The following is a 27888-nucleotide window of genomic DNA, read 5'->3' as shown; positions in this document are numbered from 1 at the left end:
CCTTAAAATTTAGAACACAGTAAGACCAGACCATAAAGTCTTTATAAAAACTATTTCCCTTTCTTTCCTTCTTTCTCCTTTTCTTTCTTTCTTTCTCTTTTTTTTTTGCAGAGTTTAAAATAAACCCATAACTTGCCCAAATAATAATTTTCAGATTTTGATAATACTTGAGAAGACAAAAATAACACCAAGTCTAAAATACCACTCTTCTAAGATTGATGAATAACACAAGAGAAAGAAATAAAAGAGAGAGAGCTCAAGCTTCATATTCTGGCTCATTCAAGCCTTTCCCGCTACAAGACAAGTTCTCAAGATCTTCCCGCACAGTCATCACCGCCCAGCTATCATCCACATTGGTCTCCAGCTCCCACTGATTCTGTGCTCGGAGAAACTAAGATGGAACTTTCAGAAAGCAAACTGGCGTCTGTTCAGTGATCTTACCAACAAATCTATTCCTGCAATTCCAATTAACTCTATCCCCTCTGAAGATTCCTACAGGCGCTTCCGCCAAGCCATCTTCAAAGCAGCTTCCCAAGCTATTCCTCGTGGGAGACGTGCTAACTATACGCCTTGTCTTGATGCTGAATGCGAGCAACTACTAAAGCAGTATGATGAGTCGGGCGACCCAGATGTGGCTGACCATCTCATTGCCTCCCTGGATGCAGCACACCAAGCCCGCTGGCAACAACTCACGGAAAGTCTGAACTTCACCCACTCAAGTAGGAAGGCCTGGAAGCTTCTTCATAGTCTGGGTGCCGGTAGCCAACCCTCTCCCGTCTCCCATCCTCCCGTATCTCCAAACTCAGTGGCCAGTCACCTAACTCAAGTTGGACGTGCTAAGATCGACCCAGTCTGGAAAAGAGAAATTTCCCATGAGTGGTCATCCCACTTCCGTTTATATTGTCCATCTCCAAAACTCTCTCCCTTTACACTGTCTGAACTGGAAGACACTTTGAAGAGGGTTAAACTGGGAACGGCTGCTGGCTATGATAACATCACCCCAGAACTCATTCTTAACTTGGGCTCCGCAGCAAAGAAGTGGCTCACTACATTCCTGTCCCACATCTTGGAATCCGAATCGATGCCCAAAATTTGGCCTCGTGCAAAGATAATAGCAGTTTTGAAACCAAAGAAAGACCCAACACTGGCCGCCAGCTATAGACCAATTTCTCTCTCCTCTCCGTGTGTTACAAACTCCTTGAGAGGCTGCTTCTGTCACGTGTATTTCTCCTCTTACAGAGAAATTCCTATCACCCGCCCAAGCTGGTTTCCGCCCAGGAAGATCTACCTGCGAACAAGTCCTGGCCCTCTCAACTTACATTGAAAATGGATTCCAGAAGAATTTAAAGACGGGTGCTGTCTTTGTTGATCTCACAGCAGCCTATGACACGGTCTGGCACCGTGGTCTCCTAGTCAAGATCTCAAGATGCCTGCCTCCATGGGTGGCCAACACTGTATCATTTCTTCTCCAAAACAGAAGATTCCAGGTGCATCTGGGTGACAAGTCTAGCAGACGGAGACTTGTCTCAAGTGGCCTCCCCCAGAGCTCTGTTCTGGCTCCTACGCTATTTAATATTTACATCAATGACCTTCCAGAAACTTCTTCAAGGAAGTTCATCTACGCCGGTGACATCTGCTCTGCAACTCAGGCATCCAAGTTTGACATCCTCGAGGAAACACTCACGAAAGACATGTCTCTGATATCTGATTACTGTAAAAAATGGCGACTAATTCCTAGCACTGCAAAAACGGTATCATCTGTTTTCCATCTACACCATGCCTCGGCCTCGCGTGAGCTTAATGTGCAGCTTGGCGGTACGAGAATCCGGCATGAAGCCCAGCCAGTCTATCTTGGCGTTACTCTCGATCGCACTCTGTCATTTCACGAACATCTCATAAAAACTGCAGCAAAGGTGGGCGCGAGGAATAACATCATTGCAAGACTGGCCAGCTCCTCATGGGGCGCGAGCGCTTCCACACTACGATCATCATCTCTGGCATTATGCTATTCCACTGCAGAATACTGTGCCCCAGTATGGTTCTGTAGCCCCCATGTCCACTTGGTCGATTCCAAATTATATTCCTCCATGAGGATAATTTCTGGAACCATCCGTTCTACCCCGGTTCCATGGCTGCCAGTTCTTAGCAACATCGCCCCGCCAGATATTCGTCGGGATGCGGCATCATCTAAGTTCATTTCCCACGTCTACGCTCGACCGGACTTGCCAATATACGCGGATATCTTCTCCCACCCTGTCCAACGCTTGACGTCTCGTCACCCAATCTGGTCCCCTACGCCTACACTGAACTTCTCTGTTCCAGACTCTTGGAAACAGAGTTGGCAGTCAGCTGAGGTAAAGAACAAACACCTCATCACAGACCCCTGCAAGCGTCAACCCGGCTTTGACCTAGCACGTTATGATTGGGCCCTCCTCAATCGCTATCGAACAGGCCATGGCTGGTGCGCCGCTATGTTCCATCGCTGGGGAGCCAGAGATGACCCGAACTGCCCCTGCGGCTACAGACAAACTATGACCCACATAGTCAACGACTGCCACCTCTCCAGATTCAAAGGAGGTCTCGAAACTTTACATCAGGCTCAACCTGACGCTGTTGACTGGCTGCGGAAGAAGGGCAAACGCTAGAAGAAGAAGATTCTTGCTCATGACATGCCATAGATGGAACTTTAAAGTCCTATGACCTAGCCACCTCCCAGAAAGGCTAAAATATTGAAACTATACTTGAATTTATTCAAATAATGTAAAAAAGAAAGAAAAAATATAGAAAGAAATGAAGGAAGGAAGGAACGAACGAACGAACGAACGAAGGAAAGAAGGAAGGAAAGAAGGAAAACCCTCAGTGTTCATCATTTAACTGAGTAGTTTAGTGGCTTGAGCACCAGGGACTCTATCACTTCTATTCATGTCATGATAAATGTGGTGTTCTAGGAAGCTGTGCTGGGGAAGAGCTGCCTGCCTGTGAGCCTGAGTTATGCAGGCAAATGCTACATCCTCACTTTCTAAACACAGCAATATTTCTTTTTCTTTTTTTTTTTTTTGCTTCCAGGGTTATTGCTGGAGCTCAGTGCCTGCACTACGAATTCACTGCTCCTGGAGGCCATTTTTTCCATTTTTGTTGTTATTGTTATTTTTGTTGTTCTGATTGTTATTATAATATATAATGTAATGTTGGTGTTGGATAGGACAGAGAGAAATCAAGAGAGGGAGGGAAGACAGAGAAAGGGAGAGAAAGACACTTGCAGACCTGCTTTACCACTTGTGAAACGACCCCCCACCCCTGCAAGTAGGGAGCCAGAGGCTCGAACCGGAATCCTTTTATGGGTCCTTACACTTCATGTCATGATACTGCCCAGCCTCCCCCCAGCAATATTTCTACACATCTGAAATAGGGGGCTAGGCTCATAGGTAACATTTCTTGTTTGAGCTTTCAGAAAGAACCACTCCAGAATCTGCCCCCACTCAAATGAATTAGAAGACAACAGGTAATATATTAGAGATAAGGTTTATAATGTGGGACAGACTGATTTTAATTGTAAACAAACTTCTGCATGAGCATGAAGCTAAATATGCAGTCTAGAAAAGAATTATTTTCTGGTAGAAGATAGCTCACCCAATAGAGTGCACACTTTATCATGTGTGAGGACATTGATTCATGCCCCTGGCCATCACATGAGAGCACTATGCAAATAGGAAGCATCACAAGCAGTGGACTGGTAATTGTGGTATCACTCTTATCTCTCTTTCTTTCCCCCTCCCTCCCCTGTCCCTTCTCCCATCTCTCCCTCCATCTCTTTCAATTTCTAACTAGAAAAAAGAAGAGTCCAGGTTAAGCTCACGTGGCGCAAAGTGCAAGGACTAGCATAAGGATCCCAGTTTGAGCCCCCGGCTCCCCACCTGGAGGGAAGTCGCTTTTCAGATGGTGAAGTAGGTGTGCAGGTGTCTATCTTTCTCTCCCCCTCTCTGTCTTCCCCTCCTCTATGTATTTCTCTCTGTCCTATCTAATGACAATGACATCAATAACAACAACAATAATAACTACAACAACGATGAAAAACAACAAGGGCAACAAAAAGGAAAATAAATAAATAAATAAATAAATATTAAAAATTTTTAATTAAAAAAAAAAAGAAGAATCCCCTGGGAGTGGTGGAGTAGTGCCGCTTGGGAAGGACACAGATGCTTATACTTCATAAGACCTTGAGCATTTCTTCAAATTTCATATATTGACTAGGACAGAAAGCAAAGCTTAATATCTTTTTTGGATAGTTAGCATCACAGGACTGAAACAAAAGTTCATGAATTCATACGTAACGTCACTCAATATTGTTTTATTTTCTTTTCCAATAACTCACCACCAAGGTGAAGAAAGGTTGGGAAGGTTTCTTTTCCTATCAGTTCTCTGCTTTGTTTTGCTGTGAGAAGTGAGTCCGAGCCTGCGGGAAAATTGATAGATTTATTTAATGAAGACAAAAGGTGAAACTGTAAAACTTTATTTGGCCTAGTTTTATTTCAGACCAGACATATTTATACTATGCTATTAATTCCAAACATTCAGGATTTCAGCCCTGGTTGTACACTAGATTCTCTGGGTGAGCAGGTGTGGGGCGGGGCGGGTGGGGAGAGAGGAACCTAGGTGCTGAGTATGAAGTATTCCCTTTTAAAATACCTGTGTGGCCACAAAGAACAATGTCTAACTACAAGTAACTTTGACTTTGAGATTACAGAATGAAAAAAAAAAAAACATGGATTCACCAGTGTGTGTGCCTTACACTGAACGTGACCCAGGTTGGAGCTCTATCTCTATTGTAGGAGTTTCTGTGGGTCTGGAAGAAGCTATAGTGCTCTTGTCTCACTTTCTTTTTGTCTATTGGAAAAGAAACGTGTCCAGGAGAGTGAAATTTTTATGTGTGAGGTCCTAAATCCAGAAGAAAAAAAAAGAATGCAAAAGTATCAAGGTTAGAGCATCATGGAAGAGTAAATGTGTGTTGCACACATGTGTGTGCACTGTAAGTAGGACAAATAAATTCTCTGGTTATTACCCTCCCCTTGAAAGCTGAAAACTTACTATTATCTCGTTAAAAATTCTACCTCCCTAGAGTGAGGTAGTGGTGTACCTGGTTTAGCATATATGTCACCATGCACAAGAACCCTGGTGCAAGGTCCTGGATCCCACCTGCAGGGGGAGAGCTCCACAGGTGGTGAAGTAATGCTGCAGGTGTCTCTCTTCCTCTCTGTGTCTTTTAATTTTTTTAATTATTTTTATCTATTTAATGGATAGAAACAGCCATAAATCAGGAGGTATGAGAGAGACAGAAAGGAAGAGAGACACCTGCCACACTGCTTTGCCACTCACAAAGCTTTTGCCTTGCAGGTGTGGACCTGGGGCTTGAACCTGGGTCCTAGCACATTGTAATATGTGCGTTCAACCAGGTGTGCCACTACCTGGCCCCCCCTCCCTCTCTATCTCTTCGTCCCCTATCAATTTCTCTGTCTCTATCCAATAAATAAGTAAATAATTTTTTTAATTCTATCTCCTAAATCCAAATGCTGATCACTTCGAGAATATCATCATTTTCCCAAAGAAAAGGAAAGAGAAAAGAAAAGGCCACAGGGAGCAGTGCCTTAGTAGTGCAGATATCTAGCCCCAGACCTGGAGGCAAAAATAAGTCCATAAATTAGCTTTTCTTTCACAGCCAGTGTTTCTGAGTTAAGGTCATTTAGTCAGGTTGAGGTAAGCTAAGATGCTATTAGAGGTACAAACTTTAAATGCAAAGACTAAACAGGACCCCCAAATGAAGACACAAACCAAAGTCTTCGTATTCCTCACATTCCTCAGCATTTTCCATTCATTTAATTGAGTTTTAAAGGAAAAGGAAAAAATGCATATGGAGACCCAATACGGATATTAAATTTTTACTGCTATCTTCCACTCTTCAAAAAATATATGATAAACAAAAATGTGTGCTCATCTAGCTCAAAATACTGCCTGTTTGCTCATAAAGAAAAGTGCTTTAGATGCAGAATTTCAAATGTGAGGAGATGTCAGGTCTCCAAATGCAGCTATTATCAAACAAAGCAGCCAGAAAATTAATGCAATAGAGATGGCTGTGACTGTAATCGTGGGTATCATTCAGAGACTTCATCTCTCTTGATAGGAGCAGGGTTTTGAACTGCATAGTATACACACAAAGTTTTTGTTGTCATTGCTGTTGTTGTTGTTGGATAGGACAGAGAGAAATTGAGAGAGGAGGGGAGACAGAGAGGAGGAGATAAAGACAGACATCTGCAGACCTGCTTACCGCCTGTGAAGCAACCCCCCTGCAGGTGGAGAGCAGGGGGCTCAAACCAGGATCCTTATGCCAGTCCTTGTGCTTCACACCATTTGCACTTAACCTGCTGCACTACCGCCCAACCCCCGTATACACACAAATTTTATCTAAGTATTCTAGTTCTTTGACAAAAAAAAAAAAGTTACCCTTGTTTAGAGTGCTTTAACAAGCTAGTTCTACTTTTTGAAAACTCTGCTGACTCCCTACCATGAGGGAGGCATTGAGAAAAAGCAGTAGATAAGAGTATTCAGGATATTTTTGACATGTGTGAAGAGGAATGTGTGATTAAAAGGACTAATCAATTGGATTCTCCCCCTTCAAGCTAAGTTTCTCCTTTAAACTACCAATCTGTGCCTTGTGGCTACATACATACATGGCTCTTCAGCCCATATAGATGAAAGGGAAAAATTCTACTTTTGTAAATTGAACACCACCCTCCCTTTCCCTTTCTAATCACAGAAACTGAGCTATTCTGATGGTGTGCATGCGTGTGTGTGTGTGTGTGTGTGTGTGTGTGTGTGTGTGTTTCATAAACAAGGACACTCTCTTGAACTCCAGATATCTTGAGAATCTGACATTTTTAGGTAATCCCACATTCAGCTTAACTGAAAATTTCCATTTATATACACCACCAGTTCATAAATAAATAAGGTGAAAGGCTCTTGAGGCAGTGATTTCCTTTGCATTGATCTGGAAAATGTGTAACTAAGACTGCAAAAACAAAGCAATATACTTCTTTTAGGTAGTTGACACATTATGTGTATCATGACTAGTAGCAAGACAACACACTGGAAAAAGTAGTCAACCATCTTAGCTGTACAAATTTAAAATTGACATCCTTTGTCATCATAGCAGAAGTTAGTAAGTAACCATATATCTAACCATATATTCACTCTTAACCATATATCTAATAGCCTATACTCAAATGAACTTATTTTTCTTAAGATCTATCATATTAAAATCTAGTATATATGAGCAAAGCAAATACAAGAAAATCTAGTTAATGCATTTAATCTGAATATCTTCAGAGAAAATGCTTGCATTTATCTAGCCATGGTAAAACCTCTGTACTAAGCACTTCCCTGAGGATTCTGCACTTCTTTTTTATAATAAATTTTATTTACTTTATTTTAATGAGAAATAAGAGAGAGGCAGAGAGAGGAAGGGGGTAAGAGGGGGAAAGAAATAGATCCAAGCACTGCTTGAATCTGGCTTATGATAGTGCAGGGAGTTAAAGCTGGGAGCTCAGAACCTCAGTCATAAGGTTTTGCATAACCATTAAACTATTTCCCCATTCTTATCCTGTACTTTTTATTCATTCTAACCCCACCACACCCATGGAGGCATGTTGGTGGCATCCTCTTTTTTTTCCTTTTCTGTTAGTGATTTAATATTGATTGACAAAACTGTAAGATAATAGGGGTGGAATTCCATACAGTTCCCACCACCAGAGTTCCATGTCCCATCGTCTCCACTGGAAACTGCAGTAGTTCTCCCAAGATCGATCTGGGCTGATTCTATAACTATGTATACCTATGTATATGTATTTTCCCCATTTTCCCCCAGTAGTCCTTCACTTCCTTTCTAGTTCACCCTTACACCTACTACTACTTGCAGGTGTCTTTCCTTTTTCCTCTTCTTTCTCAGATAAGAGAAACTGCCTAGTTCCTCTGGTGTTTTCCAGATTCTCTTCCCTTTTAAAGCAAGATTCCCAGTGACAAATCCTTCAGGTCTTTGTGGATGAGGGTACAAGCCCTTTGATTTACTTCCCCTACAGTTTATCCCTCTAGAAGTATGGAGCAAAATCCTTTGTGGGGTGCAGAAGGTGGAAGGTCCGACTTCTGTAACTGCTTCCCACTGGACCTGGATGTTGGTGGGTCAATCCATTTCCCCAGCCTATTTCTATCTTTCCCTAGCAGAGCAGGGCTCTGGAGAGGTGGAGGGGGGGTGTGTAGCTCGGTGGTAGAGCACATGTTTAGCACCCTCTTATTACAGATAATGAATTGAGTTGTACAGGGATGAAGTAACCCCCCTGTGGGCACAGGATTAGGACATCAATCCAGGTCTGTCTCATGCCAAAGCTGTTATTCTAATGAAAGAGCAAATACATCTTTCACAGCTACATGTTTAAACACCTGGAAAAGAAAATATTCTTCTTTTAAAAAAAAATCACATCTTGGGGGCTGGGTGGTAGCACAGCGGGTTGAGCACAGATGGCGCAAAGCACAAGGGCCAGTGTAAGGATCCTGGTTCAAGCCTCTGGCTCCCCACCTGCAGGGGGAGTCACTTCACAAGTGGTGAAGCAGGTCTGCAGGTGTCTATCTTTCTCTCCTCCTCTCTGTCTCCCCTCCTCTCTTGATTTCTCTCTGTCCTATCCAACAACAGCAGCTATAACAAATACAGCAAGGGCAACAAAGTAGGAAAACATGACCTTCAAGAGCAGTGGATTCATAGTGCAGGCACCAAACCCCAACAATAACCCTGGAGGCAAAAAAAAAAAAGTCACATCTTAACATTTACAATCAAGAGTTTTCTGAAAGATAAAAAACAAAACTGTTGTATATCCAAAGTCTCAAAAGAGATTTCTCTTGGAGTTACTGCTCTTCCAACTCTTCTTGGCTCACAGAATGTTCCCGACAAGAGGCCAGGGACAGAGAAAAGTGAAGGAAATGAGAATCGTTAATGCACTCAGTGTCCTTAAGAACAGCTATGATGTCATTTTTCTTCACCTTCCAAGAATACTGGGAATGACACTGTAGGGATCAGAGACAAATAGTTATCAATTAGGCCTGTGAAGTTAATGGCAAGTATCATCTAGACAGATTTGTGTTAAAAGTCCCATTAGTGGGGACACAGAACTCTGGTGGTGGGAAAAGTGTGGAATTATATCCCTGTTATCTTATAATTCCATAAATCACTAATGAAAATGTTACATTCACTCAGGTTAATGTCCTGCATTTCAAAGATTACTAGGAGGTGGCATGAGCCTAGAACAGTTGGTTGTATGGAGTTGCATTTTGTTTTTAGTATGCCTAAGTTTGAAAGAAACTTTTTCCAGATAAAGAGCAAATGTAAGGCACTATGCTCTTGACTAGGTTCTAATCACATTTAGATACTAAGGGATGATCAGAAGTTATCAGGGCACTCCCTTTGTGCAGTTCTACTAGTTCTGAAACATGGGCAAGAGTTAGAAACTTTGTTTTGAGCCAAGGAGGTAGCCAAATGTGTTAGAGAATCAATGCTGGGTTCAATATCAGCACTATCATAAGCCAGAGCTGCACAGTGCTTTTCTTTTTCTTTTCTTTCTTTTTTTTTTTTTTGGAGAGAACATGGTTTAATTAAAGGCAAAGCTGATTTCAGCAGCTGCAGGTCTTGCACAGACAGACCAAAACAAAACAAAACAAAACAGAAAAGGAAACACAAAAGAAAGTTTACTACACAAAATCAGTTTCCTGATGAAGATCCTCCTCTCCCTTGCACAGTGCTTTTCTATCTATCTATCTATCTATCTATCTATCTATCTATCTATCTATCTCTATCTCTACACAGTGCTTCTCTCTCTCTATCTCTATCTCCATCTATCTATCTCACACAATGATGAGATGAGATGAGATAAGATAAGATAAGATAAGATCAGAAAAGATAGGATAGTAGAGACACTATCCATCAATCTTTAGAAACTGTTTTGACTTTTTCCCAGGGAGCCCCTTTGGTGTCTACACTTATACAAGTATTTGTTTTCTTTTTCTGTTCCAGTCATCCCAATTCTTCTTTTATGGCTTATTGCCTTGGCCTATTTCAGACCAGTAAAGAAAGACACATCACTCCTCACCAAACTGTACAAAAGTGGCAGTATTCTATATATCTCCTTCAATAAGGTCATATCACCATGGAAGATAAATTAGCAATGCTTAGAGGCTAAGTGTCGCTTTTACTCATTTATATTCCCTCTTGCGCATAAATCCTATTCCTGAAGGAGATTTCAAGTTCTCCAAAAATTCAAGTGATACGACAGATGACCTAGAGGTCATGCTCCCATATGTTGTTTCATTGTGTACTTAGCTCAAGTATTTGTCAATAAACATGTTTACTTGCTTTTTATATTATATTTTTTAAATTAATTTGTTGGATATAAACAGAGAGAAACTAAGATGAAAGGGGGAGATAGAGAGGAAGAGAGGAAGAGAGACACTTGCAGCACTGCTTCACTACTCAAGAAGCTTTCCCCCTGCAGGTGGAGATCAGGAACTTGAACCCAGGTCCTTGCACATTGTAAAATGTGTGCTCAGTCGAGTGTACCCCACCCAGTTCCTACTTATTTTTTCCCTTTGTTATCCATCCCGATGAATACTCTAACACACACACACACATACACACACACACACGTATACAGAGTTAGTTTTTATACCAGAGCACTGCTCAACACTGGCTTATGGTGGTGCTGGAGACCCAATGTGGGACATCAAAGCTTCAGGCATGAAAGACTTTTGCATAACCATTATGCTGCCTCCCAAGCCCAAGAAAATATAATAACCTTTATGGGATAATTGGATGCTACACTTACTGACTCTATTTCCAGTAATAATAAGGAAACATTAACTTTCCATTTAGGAGTAAGAATGGGATTGTTACAATACTATATATTTTTTAATGCATAACTTGTATGGTTACTGACCCCATGAACAAGAATACATACATTTTTTTCTTTATCATTGTTAATTTTTCATATTTTCCAAATTTTCTATAACAAAAATGTAGTTGATAGTTCTATAGATTTTTTATAAATCATGCTCATGATATGTCAGGTTAGAAAAGAGTTGTATAATGGCATATAAAATTTCAATTCATGTTTAAAAGTGTGTGATAGGGAGTCGGGCAGTAGCGCAGCGGGCTAAGCGCACGTGGTGCAAAGCGCAAGGAAACAGCATAAGGATCCCGGTTCGAGCCCCCAGCTCCCCACCTGTAGGAGAGTCGATTCACAGGCAGTGAAGCAGGTCTGCAGGTGTCTATCTTTCTCTCCCCTTCTCTGTCTTCCCCTCCTCTCTCCATTCTCTGTCCTATCCAACAACAACGACACCAATCATAGCAACAAAAATAAAACAAGAGCAACAAAAGGGAATAAATAATAAATATTTTTTAAAGTGTGTGATATATCCACTGTGTGTATATGTTTAAAATAAACAGTATCTACTAAATAATGATGGCTACATCTAGGTAGTGGAATGAGTGATTGTGTGTGTGTGTGTGTGTGTGTGTGTGTTCTCTTCAATTAATATGTATAATAGAAAACAGAGCATGAAAAAATAAAGCTAGGTTTGCTTATTTTTATCTATTATTGAAATATTATCTATCTAGGCTAATATAACATGTAAGTAGAAGATATAAAGGGCCAGGTGGTGGTGCACATATTACCAAGCTTGAAGACACAGACTCAATCCCCAGCACCCCCATGTGGTAGGGGAAGCTTCAGAAATAGAAAAATGATGCAGATATCTTTCTTTCTCTTTCCTACTCTCCCGCTCCCTTTCCATCTCTCTTTCTGACTCCATCATTAAAAATGGGGGGAGGGGGAAAAGGTAGGGGCAGGCAGTAGCACACATGCCGCAAAGCACAAGGACCAATGCAAGGATCCCAGTTTGAGCCCCCAGCTCCCCACCTGCAGATGTCACCTCACAAGCAGTGAAACAGGTCTTCAGGTGTCTTTCTCTCCCCGTCTCTGTCTTCCCCTCCACTCTTTCTTTCTTTCTTTCTTTTTTATTTATTTATTTATTTTTGAGAGAGGAACACCAAAACACTGCCCAGCTCTGGCTTTATGGTGGTGCGGGGGATTGAACCTGGGACTTCAGAGCCTCAGGCATGACAGTCTCTTTGTATAACCATTATGCTATCTACCTCCACCCCCTCTCTCAATTTCTCTGTGTCCTATCTAACAACAACAACAGCAGCAACAAGGGCAACAAAATGGGAAAAATAGCCTATAGGATTTGTAGTGCAGGCACGGAGCCCCAGCAATAAGCCTGGAGGCAAAAAAAAAAAAAAAAAGAAAAAGGGGAAAAGGTTTTTTAAATATATGATATAATATATAGCTTATAAGATAAGTAAAGAAGCCTAATGGAATTTTAAACTCTCAGTGAAGTCTATATTAAATTCAGGGAGGGAAAAAAGGTAGAGAGATTGTCAATCTCATACAAGTACAGCTTTGGTTTTAGATGTAGTGAGGTTTATGCAGAGGTAAAGGTGCGCTATTGTAATTAACAAATGTATTTATTATTGTAAACCAATACTAAAGCAATACAATACTCATTATTTGTTAAGCTTTTTAATAATGTTGAAAATTAATAAATAATGCTGATATAAAATCCTTTTTACTATGACCATTATGTCACTAGGTGACATAATGTCACACCCTTGTCTTTATGTACTCAATCCCTTAGTAAATCAGGTTTCACTTTTTGTCCAACTCCAGGTATATCCATGCCAATACCAGTCTTCGGGCTACAGGATGACTCCAAGGTCTTTAAAGAAGGGAGTTGTCTACTCGCCGATGATAACTTTGTCCTGATTGGCTCTTTTGTGTCATTTTTCATCCCCTTAACTATCATGGTGATCACCTACTTCCTAACTATCAAGTCACTCCAGAAAGAAGCTACTTTATGTGTGAGTGATCCTGGCACACGGGCCAAGCTATCCTCATTCAGCTTCCTCCCTCAAAGTTCCCTGTCTTCAGAAAAGCTCTTCCAGAGATCAATCCACAGGGAGCCAGGTTCCTACGGCAGGAGGACTATGCAGTCCATCAGCAATGAACAGAAAGCCTGCAAGGTGCTGGGCATCGTCTTCTTCCTGTTTGTGGTGATGTGGTGCCCCTTCTTCATCACGAACATAATGGCCGTCATCTGCAAGGAGTCCTGCAACGAGGATGTCATTGGAGCTCTACTGAATGTGTTTGTTTGGATTGGATACCTCTCCTCTGCTGTCAACCCACTGGTATACACACTGTTCAATAAGACCTACAGGTCTGCTTTCTCGCGATATATTCAGTGTCAGTACAAGGAAAACAAAAAACCGCTGCAGTTAATTCTAGTAAACACTATACCGGCCTTGGCGTACAAGTCCAGTCAACTCCAAGAGGCACCAAAAAATAATTCAAAGAAGGATTCAAAGATGGCAGATAATGACTGCACTATGGTTACTCTAGGAAAACAAGATTCAGAGGATGTTCCTACAGGCAATATCAACACAGTGAATGAAAAGGTTAGCTGTGTGTGATGGGTTTGTTGTCATGGCAACCATGAAGGGCACATTGAACAAATCTTCACCGAACTGGGGATAAATTTAAAAAAAGGAAAATATGGAAAGTGGAAGACATTAGACCAGTCTAGTGGAACCAACAATAATCTATTTGCCTCATTTTATTCTGTCAATGAAAAGCAGGGTTACGTGCCACAAAATGTGCACTTCAAAAATGTTCTGACAGCATTTCAGCTGTGAGCTTTATGATACTTATTTTTAATATTGTAAATGATATGTCTTTAAAATAGATTTTATTGTATAATTACAATGAGGCCATAAATAAACCCAAGTTAACTTCTATTTTCAAATGGAAACCTTGCTACCATGTTGTAAAGTGATGGCATGAGTTGGTTACCTATTGGTGTAAATAAAAATAGCTATAAATATTGAAAAAATGGTTGAATATGATGGCCTCTTAGAACAATTATGTTTAAAACTTGTGTTACATATTTTGAACAACAGCAAGACATTAAGACCAGTGTTCTGAAATCTATATTACTAAAGTAATTTAATGAAATACTTGACAAAATTTCCAATCCTACTTTTAAATAGATTCCATTTTGAAATATTCACAACTTGCTAGCATTGCTGCATTTCAAGTTAATTCTATTCATAAGTAAAAAAAAAAAGTTTTAAACGTTATTTAATAAGTACTGTTGCTTTCTCTTCTATAACCTGTGCTTTATTCTCAATTTCCAATGTGGACTTGTTTAGTGTTTGTTCTACTGTGGTAATTATTAAAAGAGTAATTTAACATTGCCAAATGTATTTCTAGAAATTGCTTCTGCTAAAAGCACCATAGGGGTATTTGGTAACTTGCTCCTTAATGACTGCATCCTGCATGTGCTCCTCTGAGCAGTAAGCAGTATAGATGTAATTGTGTCCTGATTGAGAAAGAAACTCAAGATCTGGCTACTGACAGCAGTAGAGTCATAGGCTATCAGTGTAAAAAAATACAAGTGATTTTCCTATTGTCACCCATCAGATAAGCTGGCTTTCAGATCATAATCAAGTTCACTTATGAGACTGTTACACTTTAATCGTCTGTTGAGTGTTTACTATTTGTGAAGAAATATTTTTCTAGATACTAGAGACATAAACATAAGTAAAACACAATCTTTACCTTTAAATAAAATGACTTGATTAAAATTGTCCTTAACAGCAAATGTTAGATGACATTTTAAAATTTTTATTTATTTATTAGATAGAGATAGAGAGAAATTGAGAAGGGAAGGGAAGATAGAGAGGGAGAGACAGACACCTGCAGCCCTACCTCACCACTTGTGAAGCTTTCCCCCTGCAGGTGGGGAGGTGACTTTTTTTTAATATGAGAGAAAGGGGGAGAAAGAGAAGGGGAGAGAGAGAGAGAGAGAGAGAGGGGATGATGGCACTGCTCCATTCTGGCTTATGATAGTGCTGGGGACTAAACATGGGACTTCAGAACCTTGGGCGTGAAAGTATTTTTGCATAACCATTATGCTCTCACCCCAGTCCATGTTAACTGATTTTCAGAATCAATTCAACTTATTTCTTTATTTATTTTTACCAAGTTAAGAAACAAGTTTGTTTTAATTCTGACATTAGTTTTCTCAGTACGCTTCCTGACTGGTTGCCAATGAATAATAATTAAACCAAGGTGGGGGGTAAAGTTATAATTTTCAATTAGCTTAGAAATACACACTTCAACTTACTCCCAAACTGTATCTACCAAAGATTTGAGCAAAATTTTAGTCCCACTTCCTTCAAAATTAACTCATTTATTACTCACTGACACAAGGCTCCCTCCAAAAAGGCACTCAAGTAGTGCTTTTAGAAACTTTTGCAGGACCAGGTGGTGGTGCACATATTAACTAAATGCAAGGACCTGGTTCAAGCCCCGGCTCCCCAACTGCAGCAGGGGAGCTTCACGAACAGTGAAGCAGGTCTGCAGGTGTCTCTCTTCCTCTCCCCCTTTATCTTGCCCTCCCCTCTCAATTTTTCTGTTTCTTCTAATAAAAATTAGAAGAAACCCTGAAAAATGGCTGCTGGAAGCAGCAAATTCGTAATTCAGGCATTGAGTCCCAGTGAAAATCCTAGTAGGGGAAAAAAAATAAACATTTGCTACACAGTAAAAGTTAATTCAGTTTGATATTACTACTGACCTGCCGATAGGTTATATTGCACAATCTTACTGGAATAGATGTTATATATGTGATTATAATACTGAAGCATTTATATCCTCCGAGCAATCTTTTTTTTCCTAACCCTTTGAAAAAAATAGTTAATGTGAAAACTAGAGAATGGAGGGGATAGCACCATGTAATTTTAAAATGCATGAAGGCTACCCTAATTATATCATCATAGATATAATAAAAGGTGTTTATTTAAAAGCCGAATTTATAGTCTACCATTAATATCAAGGCTGCTTTTGAACTGAACTATTTTTTCACGATGATGCCACACACTAACTGCTAAAAATGCACATATTATAAACTCTCTGTTTTAATATATTTTGCCTTAGATTATAATTTCACATATCTCATAATATAGTAGAGAAAAATTATAGTCTCTGACCCCCATATTCTTAATCTTGATCAGAATAAACAGAAATACTGTCTGGCAGGTGTCTTCCGACAACATATATATTGCAAATGTATGTGTTTTTCTCTATATAAGTATTCAAATGTATATAGACAAACTCATCTGTATACATGTACAGACATGTTCTCATGCACTTTATTTATTTATATATTTATATGGAGGAAAAGCAAGAATGATTATTGAAAATACTGAGTATATACGCCTGTGTGCATGTTTGTGTTATGTCAATGTAATGTGAATTCATGTTCTAATGTTTCTAAGAAACTCCATTGCTGTCAAAGCAGATTAAAATGTAACAGAAGTATCACCTCTGTAAATAAACTGGAAGTTGATTTAATTTTGTGGGAAGACATTAATACAATTTTATGAGGACAGTGAAAACAATGGTCCTTATATATAGTAGATTGATATTAAATAAAATGGTGCCTTTGGGCTCTTTGTTTAGTCTGGGAACTTTCTCACTTTTTAGATACAAACTACACTCTAGAGAAACACAGTTCTCGAATGATTTATGGATCTGTGACTATGTGACTAGCTCTTAGTCAACAGTATTAAGTAGAGTAACCTTCTAGTTTACTTTGAATGGTAGATTCTTCTACATTTTAAGAAAGGAATCAAATACCATAATTAGGGGAAATTGGTTAATGCATTCCTAATCTACTTGGCCACAGTGCCATCTCATGGTCATTTTTAAAGTGCTACTGTAGCACTGTATTGAACTAAGTTACTGTACTGCTTTTGGCAAAGGGTGCTTCCCCCCTCATTTGTGCATCAATGAAATATATTTATAAAGTGTTAAATTATTCTGTGCCATATGTAACAAATACAGTAAAGATTATTTTATGTTATAGTTTTAATCAAGTCCATCCTAAAAAAATCAAAAAAGAATGAATAAATAAAGTATACTCAAAAATTGATGCGATTTTGTGAGTCCATAGCTGTGTCTATTAAAAGGAGTGGCCTCAAAATATTCAGGTTATGAAGCTGAAAACTTCAGATGTTAATCAAATATTCTGAGAGTATAAAACCTGGGTTTCCTGGGCTAAGTGAAATAGGACTTACTTAGTTGAATTATTCAGATGATTCAAATTCAAGTCCTATCTCTGATAAAGATTTCAGTTCTCTGTAGCACATACACACTCCCTGTTTGATAACTATGCATGTTTCTACACAGACTAAAGACAAAGAGAACTGCTGCTGTAAAGTACACATTTACATATGTACCTGTTGATACACATGTTCAGGTACGCTCCAGGACATGTAAAGGTACATAAACATTCATGTGTGCACATGGGTGCACACATGCAAGCTCACACGTGCACACACATTTGCACAGAATAGTTTCAGGAATTTAAGTAAATCAAGGAGATATGTTATCACATTTCCTTAATGCAACAATTCTGGTTTTCACATAGGAAAACATTTAGGAATTCAGACACTTTGCAAGTGTATTGATACATTTATGTACCAATTACCAGGTATTAAGCTGGTTGCTCTGCTTTCTTTACCTGATGAACCCTACAAGGTATATTTTCTTCCCTTTCTCAAAGATAAACTGGTATTGATAGCATTAGTGCCCAAGATGGTAAGGAATGTGGCAAAGGTAAACTGCAATCATCTGACTCCACAACAAAAATCACTTTCTCTACCCAATCTGGTACAGGATAAAAGTAATACCAAATGGTTCTGTTTCCCATCTGAGCTTCCCTGCTCACTGGTTATATGAACTAGAACAAGTCACTTCATAGCCCTGTGCTATGATTTCATAATCTCTAATATGTAAATACTAATACTTGTCCTGAAGAAGGGGCAAAGTCCTCTAAATGAGATTGTGGTTATATAAGACTACTTGATGACTTGTGAAACATTTTGATTTACAGAAAATTCTATAACTTAACTTACAACTTAAACATTATAATTGAATCCATAAAAATGATAATTTTGAAAGAAACATCTGTGGATTTTAAGATTTTATTCTAAATCAAGGACATCAATAGTAGCACCTTTTTCTCTTAAGTTTTACAGCAATGGATATTTGCCCTGTAAGAAAAAAAAAGCTGCTTTGTTAATTATTTTTAATTATCAGTGTAAGTAGCTTGCAAAAACGAACAGCTTTTCTACTAGTTGTTTGCACCCTGATTTTGGCTCTTTCATTTTCTTTTCTTTCTTCTTTTTTTTTTTTTTGTTTTGTTTTATTTTGTTTTCATATTTAACATGAGTATGTCTACCTGAGTCAACATATTGTGGGAAGCTAACACCCATATGAAGCTCCAAATTTTAGTGTAGCTCAACTGCAGCAAAAGATTGAGTAGGAAACTTAGATCCTGTTTGTAACTACTGTCAAACTTTGAACAAGTTAATATATAGTTTTCCTCAAGTCAATACAACTGTAATGAGTTAAGAGTCAACCACTTCTGCAGGAATTCTTTTCTAAGCCTGTGTTTATTTTAATGCTTCAGAATTTAGGAAGAAAAAAAAAAGAGGAGTTCACATCAGATTTTGACAAACCAAAGTACATGCAGCATCATGTGCAAAGAAAATTCCAGCATTCACAATTCACCTTGGTTTGACAGCAGGATTCCAAATAAATGACAGTTCTAATTTTTATACGGAAATCCTAATAAGAAAAATCAATTTGTTGATGACCGAAGGAGTTTCTGAGATATGAGACCAAGAGTTAGATATCAACATAAATAATTCTTATTACACTACTTTTCTCACAGCCTCTCTTCTGCTCTTGCTGCTACAAGGCACCAAGCTTCTCTTTTTCAACAGATCCTTGCCTTCCTTAAGGATGAGTGCTCCTACTTTTTAAGCTCAATGCTCTCAAAATGCTAAAAACTTAAAATTCAAAAGAGATTTAAAAATCACGGTAGAGATGTTCTTGTTTAAAGCTATACTGTAATTGAAAAAGAGCCAAGGTCATTTAAGTTTTTATTTATAATTAAGATTATGAGCTCTTAAAAGGATGTTTATTCTGGTCCACTAGAGAACATCACAATTTGTACTTCCTGTTCAACATTTACTTCAGGTATCAAAAGATAATAATATGCCATTATTCAGATGTTCTTGTCCTTGTTGGAGCAATCCTTAGTTGAATGAAACACTTCATCATCAAAGCTGTAACTAAAATCAAAGGTGGGCAAGGGGTGGGGTGGGTAGCGTACCAGGTTCAATTCCTGGCACCACAATAAACAAAAGCTGAAAAATGTTCTGGTAAACAAAAAAAACAAAAAACTAAGAAAAATCAAAGATGGGCCAAAGATACCTGCTCAAAATATTATATGAAATCACTGTCTCCTTCTTCTTCTTCTTCTTCTAGCGTTTGCCCTCCTTATGTAGCCAGTCAACAGGTCAGGTTGAAAGCTGTCAGGAGCTGCTTGTTGCTGGTTTTGAAAGTGACTGGGATCCATGTGGATTCAGTCGGCTAGGAAGGATCGTCAGTTTCCCCAATGAATGGGTACTCACGGGATGCACCACAAGAAGGTCGATCCAATGCATCCCAAACTGTCTCCTTCAATAAGTGACATCATTAAAGTTAGTAACAATATTGGAAAAATTTACACTCAATTATGTCTAAACTTCTTTCTGAGATTCAATGACTAACACATATATATGACTAACACATATACATATATATATATATGAAATACTGTATATTTCATATACAGTAAATCTCAGAAGCATGCCGCCAGTAATTCTTTCCAGCTTTGCTAAGCTAGTTATGGTTGCCGTTATCACTCATGCATGACAAATTTACACGATAAATTAATTATTATATGAGTTCTACTTATTTAGCCTAAATGATGTTTTTCTTGATGTTTCAAGTTTGATGTTTCAGTCACTATATACTTTAGTGTAAAGCAGATATATGGGGGTCATTGGAAAAATATAATAATATATTTATATATTATAATAATATAATAATATATTTTATAAAAATATAATTGGGGGAGTGGGGTGGTAGCACAGCAGGTTAAGTGCATGTGGCGCGAAGAGCAAAGACTGGCATAAGGATTTGGGTTCGAGCCCCCTGCTCCCCACTTTCAGGGGAGTCACTTCACAAGCGCTGAAGCAGGTCTGCAAGTGTCTATCTTTCTCTCCTCTTCTCTGTCTTCTCCTCCTTTCTCCATTTCTCTCTGTCCTATCTAACAATGACGACATCAATAACAACAATAACTACAACAACAATTTTTAAAAAGCAAGGGCAACAAAAGGGAAAATAAATATTAAATATATATAATTGGAATGTAGTTTAATAGGAAATTATTTTTAAATACAATGTTCAATATCATGCTCTCCAGTTTTCATTATTAATGTTCTGCATTATAATACCCATATTCACAATGGTGAAACAGTTAAAAGATGGGGAGTAAGTCAACAAAGGAATGTGTTCAAAGTTAGACTTTTTAAAAGGAAATTAAAAGAAATTAAACAATGACAAAAATCAAAATTAATCATGCCTGCATCTCTCAAAATAAATAGTACAATTGAGACAACACATGTTTAAAACCAACTTATTTAGTAGTTTGATTTCCTGGTACTCTGAGAATCAGGTATATCTATAAACTTTTAACTAAAAAATTAAGATGATGATTTTTTTAAGATTTAGTGGGAAAATATAAATTGTTACTTATTCACGACTAATTTTAAGTATGTCAAACTTAAGCAAAATAAGCATTTTAAGAATAAAAAAAATAAGATTTGTATTAAAATGTTGCAATAAAGCTATGGTCGTAGAATAACAGTAACTTCACAATCACACACCCCCCATCAACTAGATAAAGCAATAACAACTAAAGAAACAAAACTCTTGAAACCTCTCCAAACTATAACCAGGACTCCAAAAGAAATTCATTCAGTTACAGGGGGATAGGCGCTGGTGCAGCAGGTTAAGCGCACATGGCGCAAAGCCTGTAAAGATCCCAGTTTGAGCCCCCGGCTCCTCATTTGCAGGGGGGTCACTTCATAGGCAGTGAAGCAGGTCTGCAGGTGTCTATCTTTCTGTCTGCCTGTCTTCCCCTCCTCTCTCCATCTCTCTCTGTCGTATCCAACAATGATGACATCAATAATAACAATAAACAACAAGGGCAACAAAAGGAAAAAAATAGCCTCCAGGAGCAGTGGATTCCTAGTGCAGGCACAGAGTCCCAGTGATAACCATGGAGGCAAAAAAAAAAAAAAAGAAAGAAAGAAAAAAGAAACAAAAAAGAAAAGAAAAGAAATTCATCCAGCTACAGGTGAGTGCAGGCACATGTGGGAAAGGAGGTGAAAGAGAGTGAGATAGAAGCTGTTTTATTTTTTATCTTTATCTTTTGGATAGAGACAGCCAGAAATTGAGAGGAAGGGAGAGACAGGGAGGGAGCGAAACAGACACCTGCAACTTTGCTTCCCCACTCATGAAGCTTTCTTCCTGCATGTGAGGACTGGGAGCTTGAATCCTGATCTTTGTACATTGTAACATGCGCACTCAGTCAGCTGAGTAGCCACCAGGCCCCTAGAAGCAGTTCCAAAGGGTAGCTGGCACCATCTTAGAAGCTATTTAGCAGAGCACATCCTCAGTTACAGGAACGTAGGATTTTTTTAATTTTATAAGTTTTATTTATAAAAACGGAAATATTGACAAGACCATAGGATAAGAGGGGTAAAATTCCACATAATTCCCACCCCGAGAACTCCGTATTCCATCCCCTTCCTTGATAGCTTTCCTGTTCTTTAACCATTGGGAGTATGGACCCAGGATCATTATGGGGTGCAGAATGTGGGAAGTCTGGCTTCTATAATTGCTTCCCAGCTAAACATGGGCGTTGACAGGTCAATCAAAATTCAGCCTGTCTCTCGCTGTCCCCGGTGGGGCAGGGCTCTGGGGAAGTGGTGCTCCAGAACACATTGATATGACTTCAGGAGCATCTAGAAATTGAACTGCTAGTAAGTGTCTACCAGCATATCAGGAAAAATGTGATGAGAACTAAAACCACCATGTCAGTGTTGGCCTCAGCAGATACTACTCATTACAGCAAAAAAAGAAAAACAAACAGCTCCCTTTACCCCTAGGCAACAAAACTGTATTCTGCCTTCACAGGCAGTTCATTGGCCCAGTAATACATCATAGAATCCCCTCCCTCCCCAATATGATACATATGCAATCATGAAAATCCAGCAATATTGCCACAGCTCTACCTACCAGCTCACCTCTAGAAACCAAGCTTAAATGCATAAATCTAAATGGTCAAATGGCAGTTAGGACAGGAAAAGATCAGATGTACATAGATCTGGAAAAAACTGCCAGAGGCAGAGTTCAGAAAACGTGTTCTGTGTATGGTAACTGTGCTCAACCAGTACATCATTGCTCAACCCCAGAAAACTAACTCTGAAAACAATACATGAATCCAAACTAAATATCCAAACACAAGTCCAAGAATTCAATCTTTTTTTTTACTACAAGAAAGACACAGAAAATGAATATAAAGGAAACTACTGGCATTAATATTTTCATTTAGTTATTTTTGTCACTTACTGGTGCTTCACTGGGGTTTTCAGATAGAAGCCAACAAACAGACAGACAGACACGCAGAGACAGATGGGAAAACACCACAGCACCAAACCTTCTCACAGTGTGGCGGGGAACAGTAACAAACTTGGGACTCACACATGGCAAGAGGGGTACACTATCTAAGTGAGTTATTTTGCAGTCCCTAATGTACCTATAATATATACCAACAACTACTCTGTGCTAAGAATATTCATCTATATAATCAGGATAGTATGCCTCATTATAATCAATGTGAGAATAGAATTAAAATTCAGAAGCAGAGAGGGCTGGGTGGTAGCGCAGCAGGTTAAGCGCACATGGAACAAAGTGCAAGGATGGTTGTAAAGATCTGGGTTCGAGCCCCCGGGTCTCCATCTGAAGGTCACTTCACAAGCAGTGAAGCAGGTCTGTAGGTGTCTATCTTTCTCTCCCCCTCTCTTGTGCACGTAACCTGCTGCGCTGCTGCCCGGCCCCCTGTCATTAATTTTTTCATTGCCTTCTGTTTTCATCAGACGGAAAGTCAGGGGGGATCTATAAAGGACCAATTGTATGCATTTTCATTTTTGTCAAACAAATGGTCACAGCCATTCAACAATGTTCTTGTAGTGTAAAAGCAGTCATAGACAATAAGCAAATACAAAGATGTGGACTTTTTTTTTTTAGTAAAACTGGAGTTCTCGCCCTGATGCACCACAGCATCTCTCAATTTTTTTATTTTTTATTTATTTATTTTTTGTCACCAGGGTTATTGCTGAGACTCAGTGCCTGCATTATGAATCCACTGCTCCCAGTGGCCATTCTTTTCCTTTTCCTTACCTGTTTCATCCTTTTTCCCTTTATTTCCTTCTTTCTTTCTTTCTTTCCCCCCCCCCTTCTTACTTTATTTGAGAGGATACAGAAAAGTTGAGAGGGGAGGTGAAGGTAGACAGGGAGAGAGAAAGAGAGACACCTGTAAACTTACTTCACTGCTCATGAAGCTTCCCCACTGCAGGTGGGGAGAGGTGGGCTGGAAGCCAGGTCCTTAGGTGGGTCTTTGAGCATAGTATTCTTAATCTCTTAATTGGCTGAGACACCGTCCAGCCCCCTCTCTCAACTTTTAATTACTTGACCTTTTCAATATGCTATTAGAAGAGGGGTCTCACACTGGTCCAAGTTCTTCCTGTTCGGGTGGAAATTTTATTCTGAGCCCGTTGTAGTCTATGGCAAGATGTCCTTCACAATCAAATCAGCTGTGGTGGGTTATAGAGCATGTTCCCCTACTGTACAGAATGATCCTCCTGGAGAGAAGAAGAGTTTTCACACACAGGGCTAAGTACAGTGTCTAATCAGCACCTTATTTAAAAGGGAAAAGAATCTATTGACTTCCAGTTCTGGCAAGAATAATGATCTCTTTCAAATAGCACTACTATTTCTTACTTTACATTTTTACCTTCAAATACAACTATTTCTAATTTCCTGTCTATTACCTAGTCTATAAAAGAAAACCATCACACTTTAAAGGATGTCACTAAAAAGCAAGCTAGTCAATTTTCTTTTATGGTGCAATCTGAAAATAGTCATTGCTAAAAATTACAGAAGTCTTAATATAAAATCACAGAAATAAAATGGGCAAGGGATGAGCCAAATTTAGTGAGCTTCCAACACTTGCCCTGAGAATTGTGATTTGATGACCTCAAGGAGCAATCACAAATGCAACATGATTAACACCTCTATGTTTGAATCTAATATATATATAATTGACAATTCAGGAGGAAAAGTCTGTCTAGCCTCAGTAGAGGAGAAAATCATTTAGTAATTGTATTAGAAGTACTTGTCATTGGGCTGATGTAGCCCTCCAACCATCAACTACCAATGTTATGAGGATACATGTACATTTAGCTCTCAGCTTATAGTTGTGAGCACAAGGAAGCATGAATTTAATTATCTACAAAAAAGGCAGAACTGGTAAGGATTGTCCTACTTTCCAAAGAGAGGTTGGGCCATTCTACTTTGCCACTCAAGGAAAATTGATCCTGAAATAAGTGCATCCTAGAATGTTCCTAGCTGTAACCATAGACTGTGAACACAGACAGGGACTTTGAATTTATATAGGCTACTGTGCTAAATATAAATAGATATGAGCCCTAGGTCAGATCAACATGATAGTTAATTGTATTTATATATTTTCTTCAAGTTTGGGAGCTACTCTCTGCCCTTATGCAGCTTTCTAGTCCTATTCTGAATTCTGATACCATCTTCTCAGACAACATTTTTAGTCCACCTGAAGGGTAGCTATCAAGTTTCAGCAAGAACTACCAGCCATAAGCCCTTAGGAGCATACATAAAATAGACTTCCTTCTAGAAAAGACTAGCTTCTATCAACCCTAAAATACCTATTCCCATCTGCTCTATTCCTACTTTATGGTTCCTGTTCATTAAACATGCTTTTATATCTTATTGTACTGCAGCCACCAAGTTGCAGATGCTACTATGATTTCATCCTGAACTCCCTGAGAAGACGACCTCACCAATGTGTCCAGGAACCTCACATCTCCAGAGCCCTGCTCCACTAGGGAAAGACAGAAACAGGCTGGCAATATGGCTCAACCTTCCCAATGCTCATGTCCAGTGGCAAAGCTATTACAGAAGCCAAACCTTCCACCTTCTGTATCTCATAAAGAATTCTGGTCCAGGGTTTGGGCCATGGTGCACCTGGTTGAACTCGCATGCTATAATGTGCAAGGACCTGAGATCAAGCCCCCAGTCCCCACCTGTAGAGGAAAAAGCTTCATAAGTGGTGATGCAGGGTCACAGGTGTCTCTCTCTTTCTCTTCCTTTCTCTCTCTCCCATCAAACAATATCCCATAAAAGGAGTGGGGGGGGGGCAAAAATGAAGGCAAAAAGACCTCCAGAGTTAACAAGCCATAGTTATAAATTATACATCTAATCTGGCAAGATCCTCACAATAATCCAGATCCATCTTGATGAGTTATCCATGATGAAAACAATCAAGAAAAAAACTCTGTTGGGAAATTGTGCAGATGTGGTCGAGCTTGGTAGGGCCCAAAAGCCACCCTATTTCCATGCTAGCATGGGCCATTCCTTTATCTACATACCAATCTTCTGCTTTGATTAAAGATCTCCCTCCTAGTCCCCACAGGGTACTTGCTAATTCCTGCCAACTGAATCCCTGGCAACCGTTGCTAGGGAAGCTCCTACCATTTCCAGCCCCTCCCACTTATGGTATAAAAGCCAATTCCATTTCTGGTTTCTCTCTCTTTCAAGTCCGACCTAGAGGAGGTCAGGCTTGCAGACCGGGAGGCAGATGCGGGCCATTGCGGCTGGCTCCACATGGCTTAACCCACTGCACTCAGCCTGACTCTGGGGTTCCCGCATAAACAAAGATTTGTATTGCTATCGCCAGGAGCTTGGTTCCTGGATCATCTCTCCCCACCACGATGCTAGCCCCGCAAAACTCTATTGTCTGGGGCTCTCTAACCAACATGGAATTACACAGTAGAAGCATTTTTCCCTACCTTCACCTGTATCTAGAGGCCTCAGGGTGACTTCTTATGAAGTGGATGAGAGAGTGACTTGTTTCTGGTCCACCTAAGCTATATCATATCAGAAACACAAATAATAGGAACTAATATTTTAAGAGGCAGTCTGAGATGATAGTCTGACATTTAGAAAAGTTCAAGGTTGAGTATTTCTACAAATATATCTACCTTGTGCCCCACTCAGAAATATTAAGGCCTCTTCCAGGCTGATGATGAACGGCAGAGAAAAACAGACACCTTGATGAAAGAACTCTAGGCCTGAGGTAGGCACAGAGGAGTGAACTTCCTAGTTTCCCTCTACTGCATAATCACCCAGGTACAAGCATATCAGTTTCTGGGACTAAGACTTTGGAATTTTTTTTTTTTGAGAGGGTTAATGCTTTACAATGGATTCAATGACAAATGTATACACTTTCATTATACACCAGGCCCCAAAGTTTTCTCCCTCGCCTCCCTCTCCAGAGACTTTTGCTTTGGTGCAATACACCATGTGACTTTGGAAATGTCTCCCTCATTCTGGTAACAGTGACCAAACATTTCACCAAAGCTTGGAGAATAAGAGAAGCACGTCTCAATTTTATTTTTAGTTAGAAAAATTGAATTATTCTTTTCATCCTTGACTATCTTTATAACTATAAAGATATTTATATAGAGCTGTCACAAGAAGGATGCCATAATTTTCATATAGAGTTACATTTTCTCTTCAAAGGAAAATTAAGCCCTGTGAGCCACATCTGTAAAATGGGAATGATATTTCTGGCCTTTTATGATATGCAGAACTTTCAGTCCTGCCTTCCCATGCAGAAGGAGGCTTCATTTCATTCCAGTTAATCTGTCCCTGGAATAATCCTGTTGTAAGAGATATTCTTATACCCCTGGCCGATACATTCTTAGCATCCTTAGCAAACTTGGTTCTCCAACACAATATGAGAATAAAAATAAGTGAAAAGAGTTTCTAAGTGGTCAAAACAATTTTCATCAAAGCATATATTATATTCTGCCCTTTTTCCCCCACAAAAAAATGTAACCAATTCCTGACTCAGAGTAATCTATGAGAGTAATAAAAATTATATCAACTACAACTTTTATAAACATGAAGTTCTATGTGTTTTAGAGTTTTTGTAAGGATCACAGGATGAACTGCTAATTACTGTTTGTCTAGCTTCTTATTACAAAATAGTATAAAACAGAATATTAGAAAATAGGTAAAAATAGATTCTAAAGGATATTTGTACACCATAATCAAGGGACAAGAAGAAAAACTACAATGTGTATGGGGGAAGAAAACCAACTTAGGACAGTTTCATTCCTGGCTACAGATACATATGCCTCAAAGGAACCCCAAACAATGATCCTTAGTGTTTTTTTTTTTTTTTAATTATTGTCTTTATTTATTGAACAGTAACAGCCAGAAACAGACATCTGCAACACTGCTTCACCACTTGCAAAGCTTTCCCCCTGCAGGAGGGGACTAGGGGCATGAACGTGGGTCCTAGTGCATTGTAGCATGTTTACTCAACCAGATGCACCACCACCCAGCCCCTCCTTAGTCTTGAGAATAATTGGAGATTTGGTTTAAAGTACAAAATCTATGGCTC

The 27888-nt window shown here is 39.3% G+C and overlaps 1 protein-coding gene across 1 annotated transcript in view; it reads left to right on the top strand.

Moving 5' to 3' along the window:
• The window catches only part of HTR2A (5-hydroxytryptamine receptor 2A), a 78271-nt gene extending 63287 nt beyond the window's left edge, over positions 1-14984 (top strand). The window contains exon 3 of the mRNA XM_007521214.3: positions 12816-14984. Within this exon, the coding sequence (XP_007521276.1) occupies positions 12816-13615 (800 nt within the window). The 3' untranslated portion in view covers positions 13616-14984. The remainder of the gene's footprint in view (positions 1-12815) is intronic.
• Positions 14985-27888: the final 12904 nt, after the last annotated feature.

This window comes from Erinaceus europaeus, chromosome 7, assembly GCF_950295315.1.
Source record: "Erinaceus europaeus chromosome 7, mEriEur2.1, whole genome shotgun sequence".
In the NCBI taxonomy this organism is placed as follows: Eukaryota; Metazoa; Chordata; class Mammalia; order Eulipotyphla; family Erinaceidae; genus Erinaceus; species Erinaceus europaeus.
This window is presented reverse-complemented; position numbering and strand designations above follow the sequence as displayed.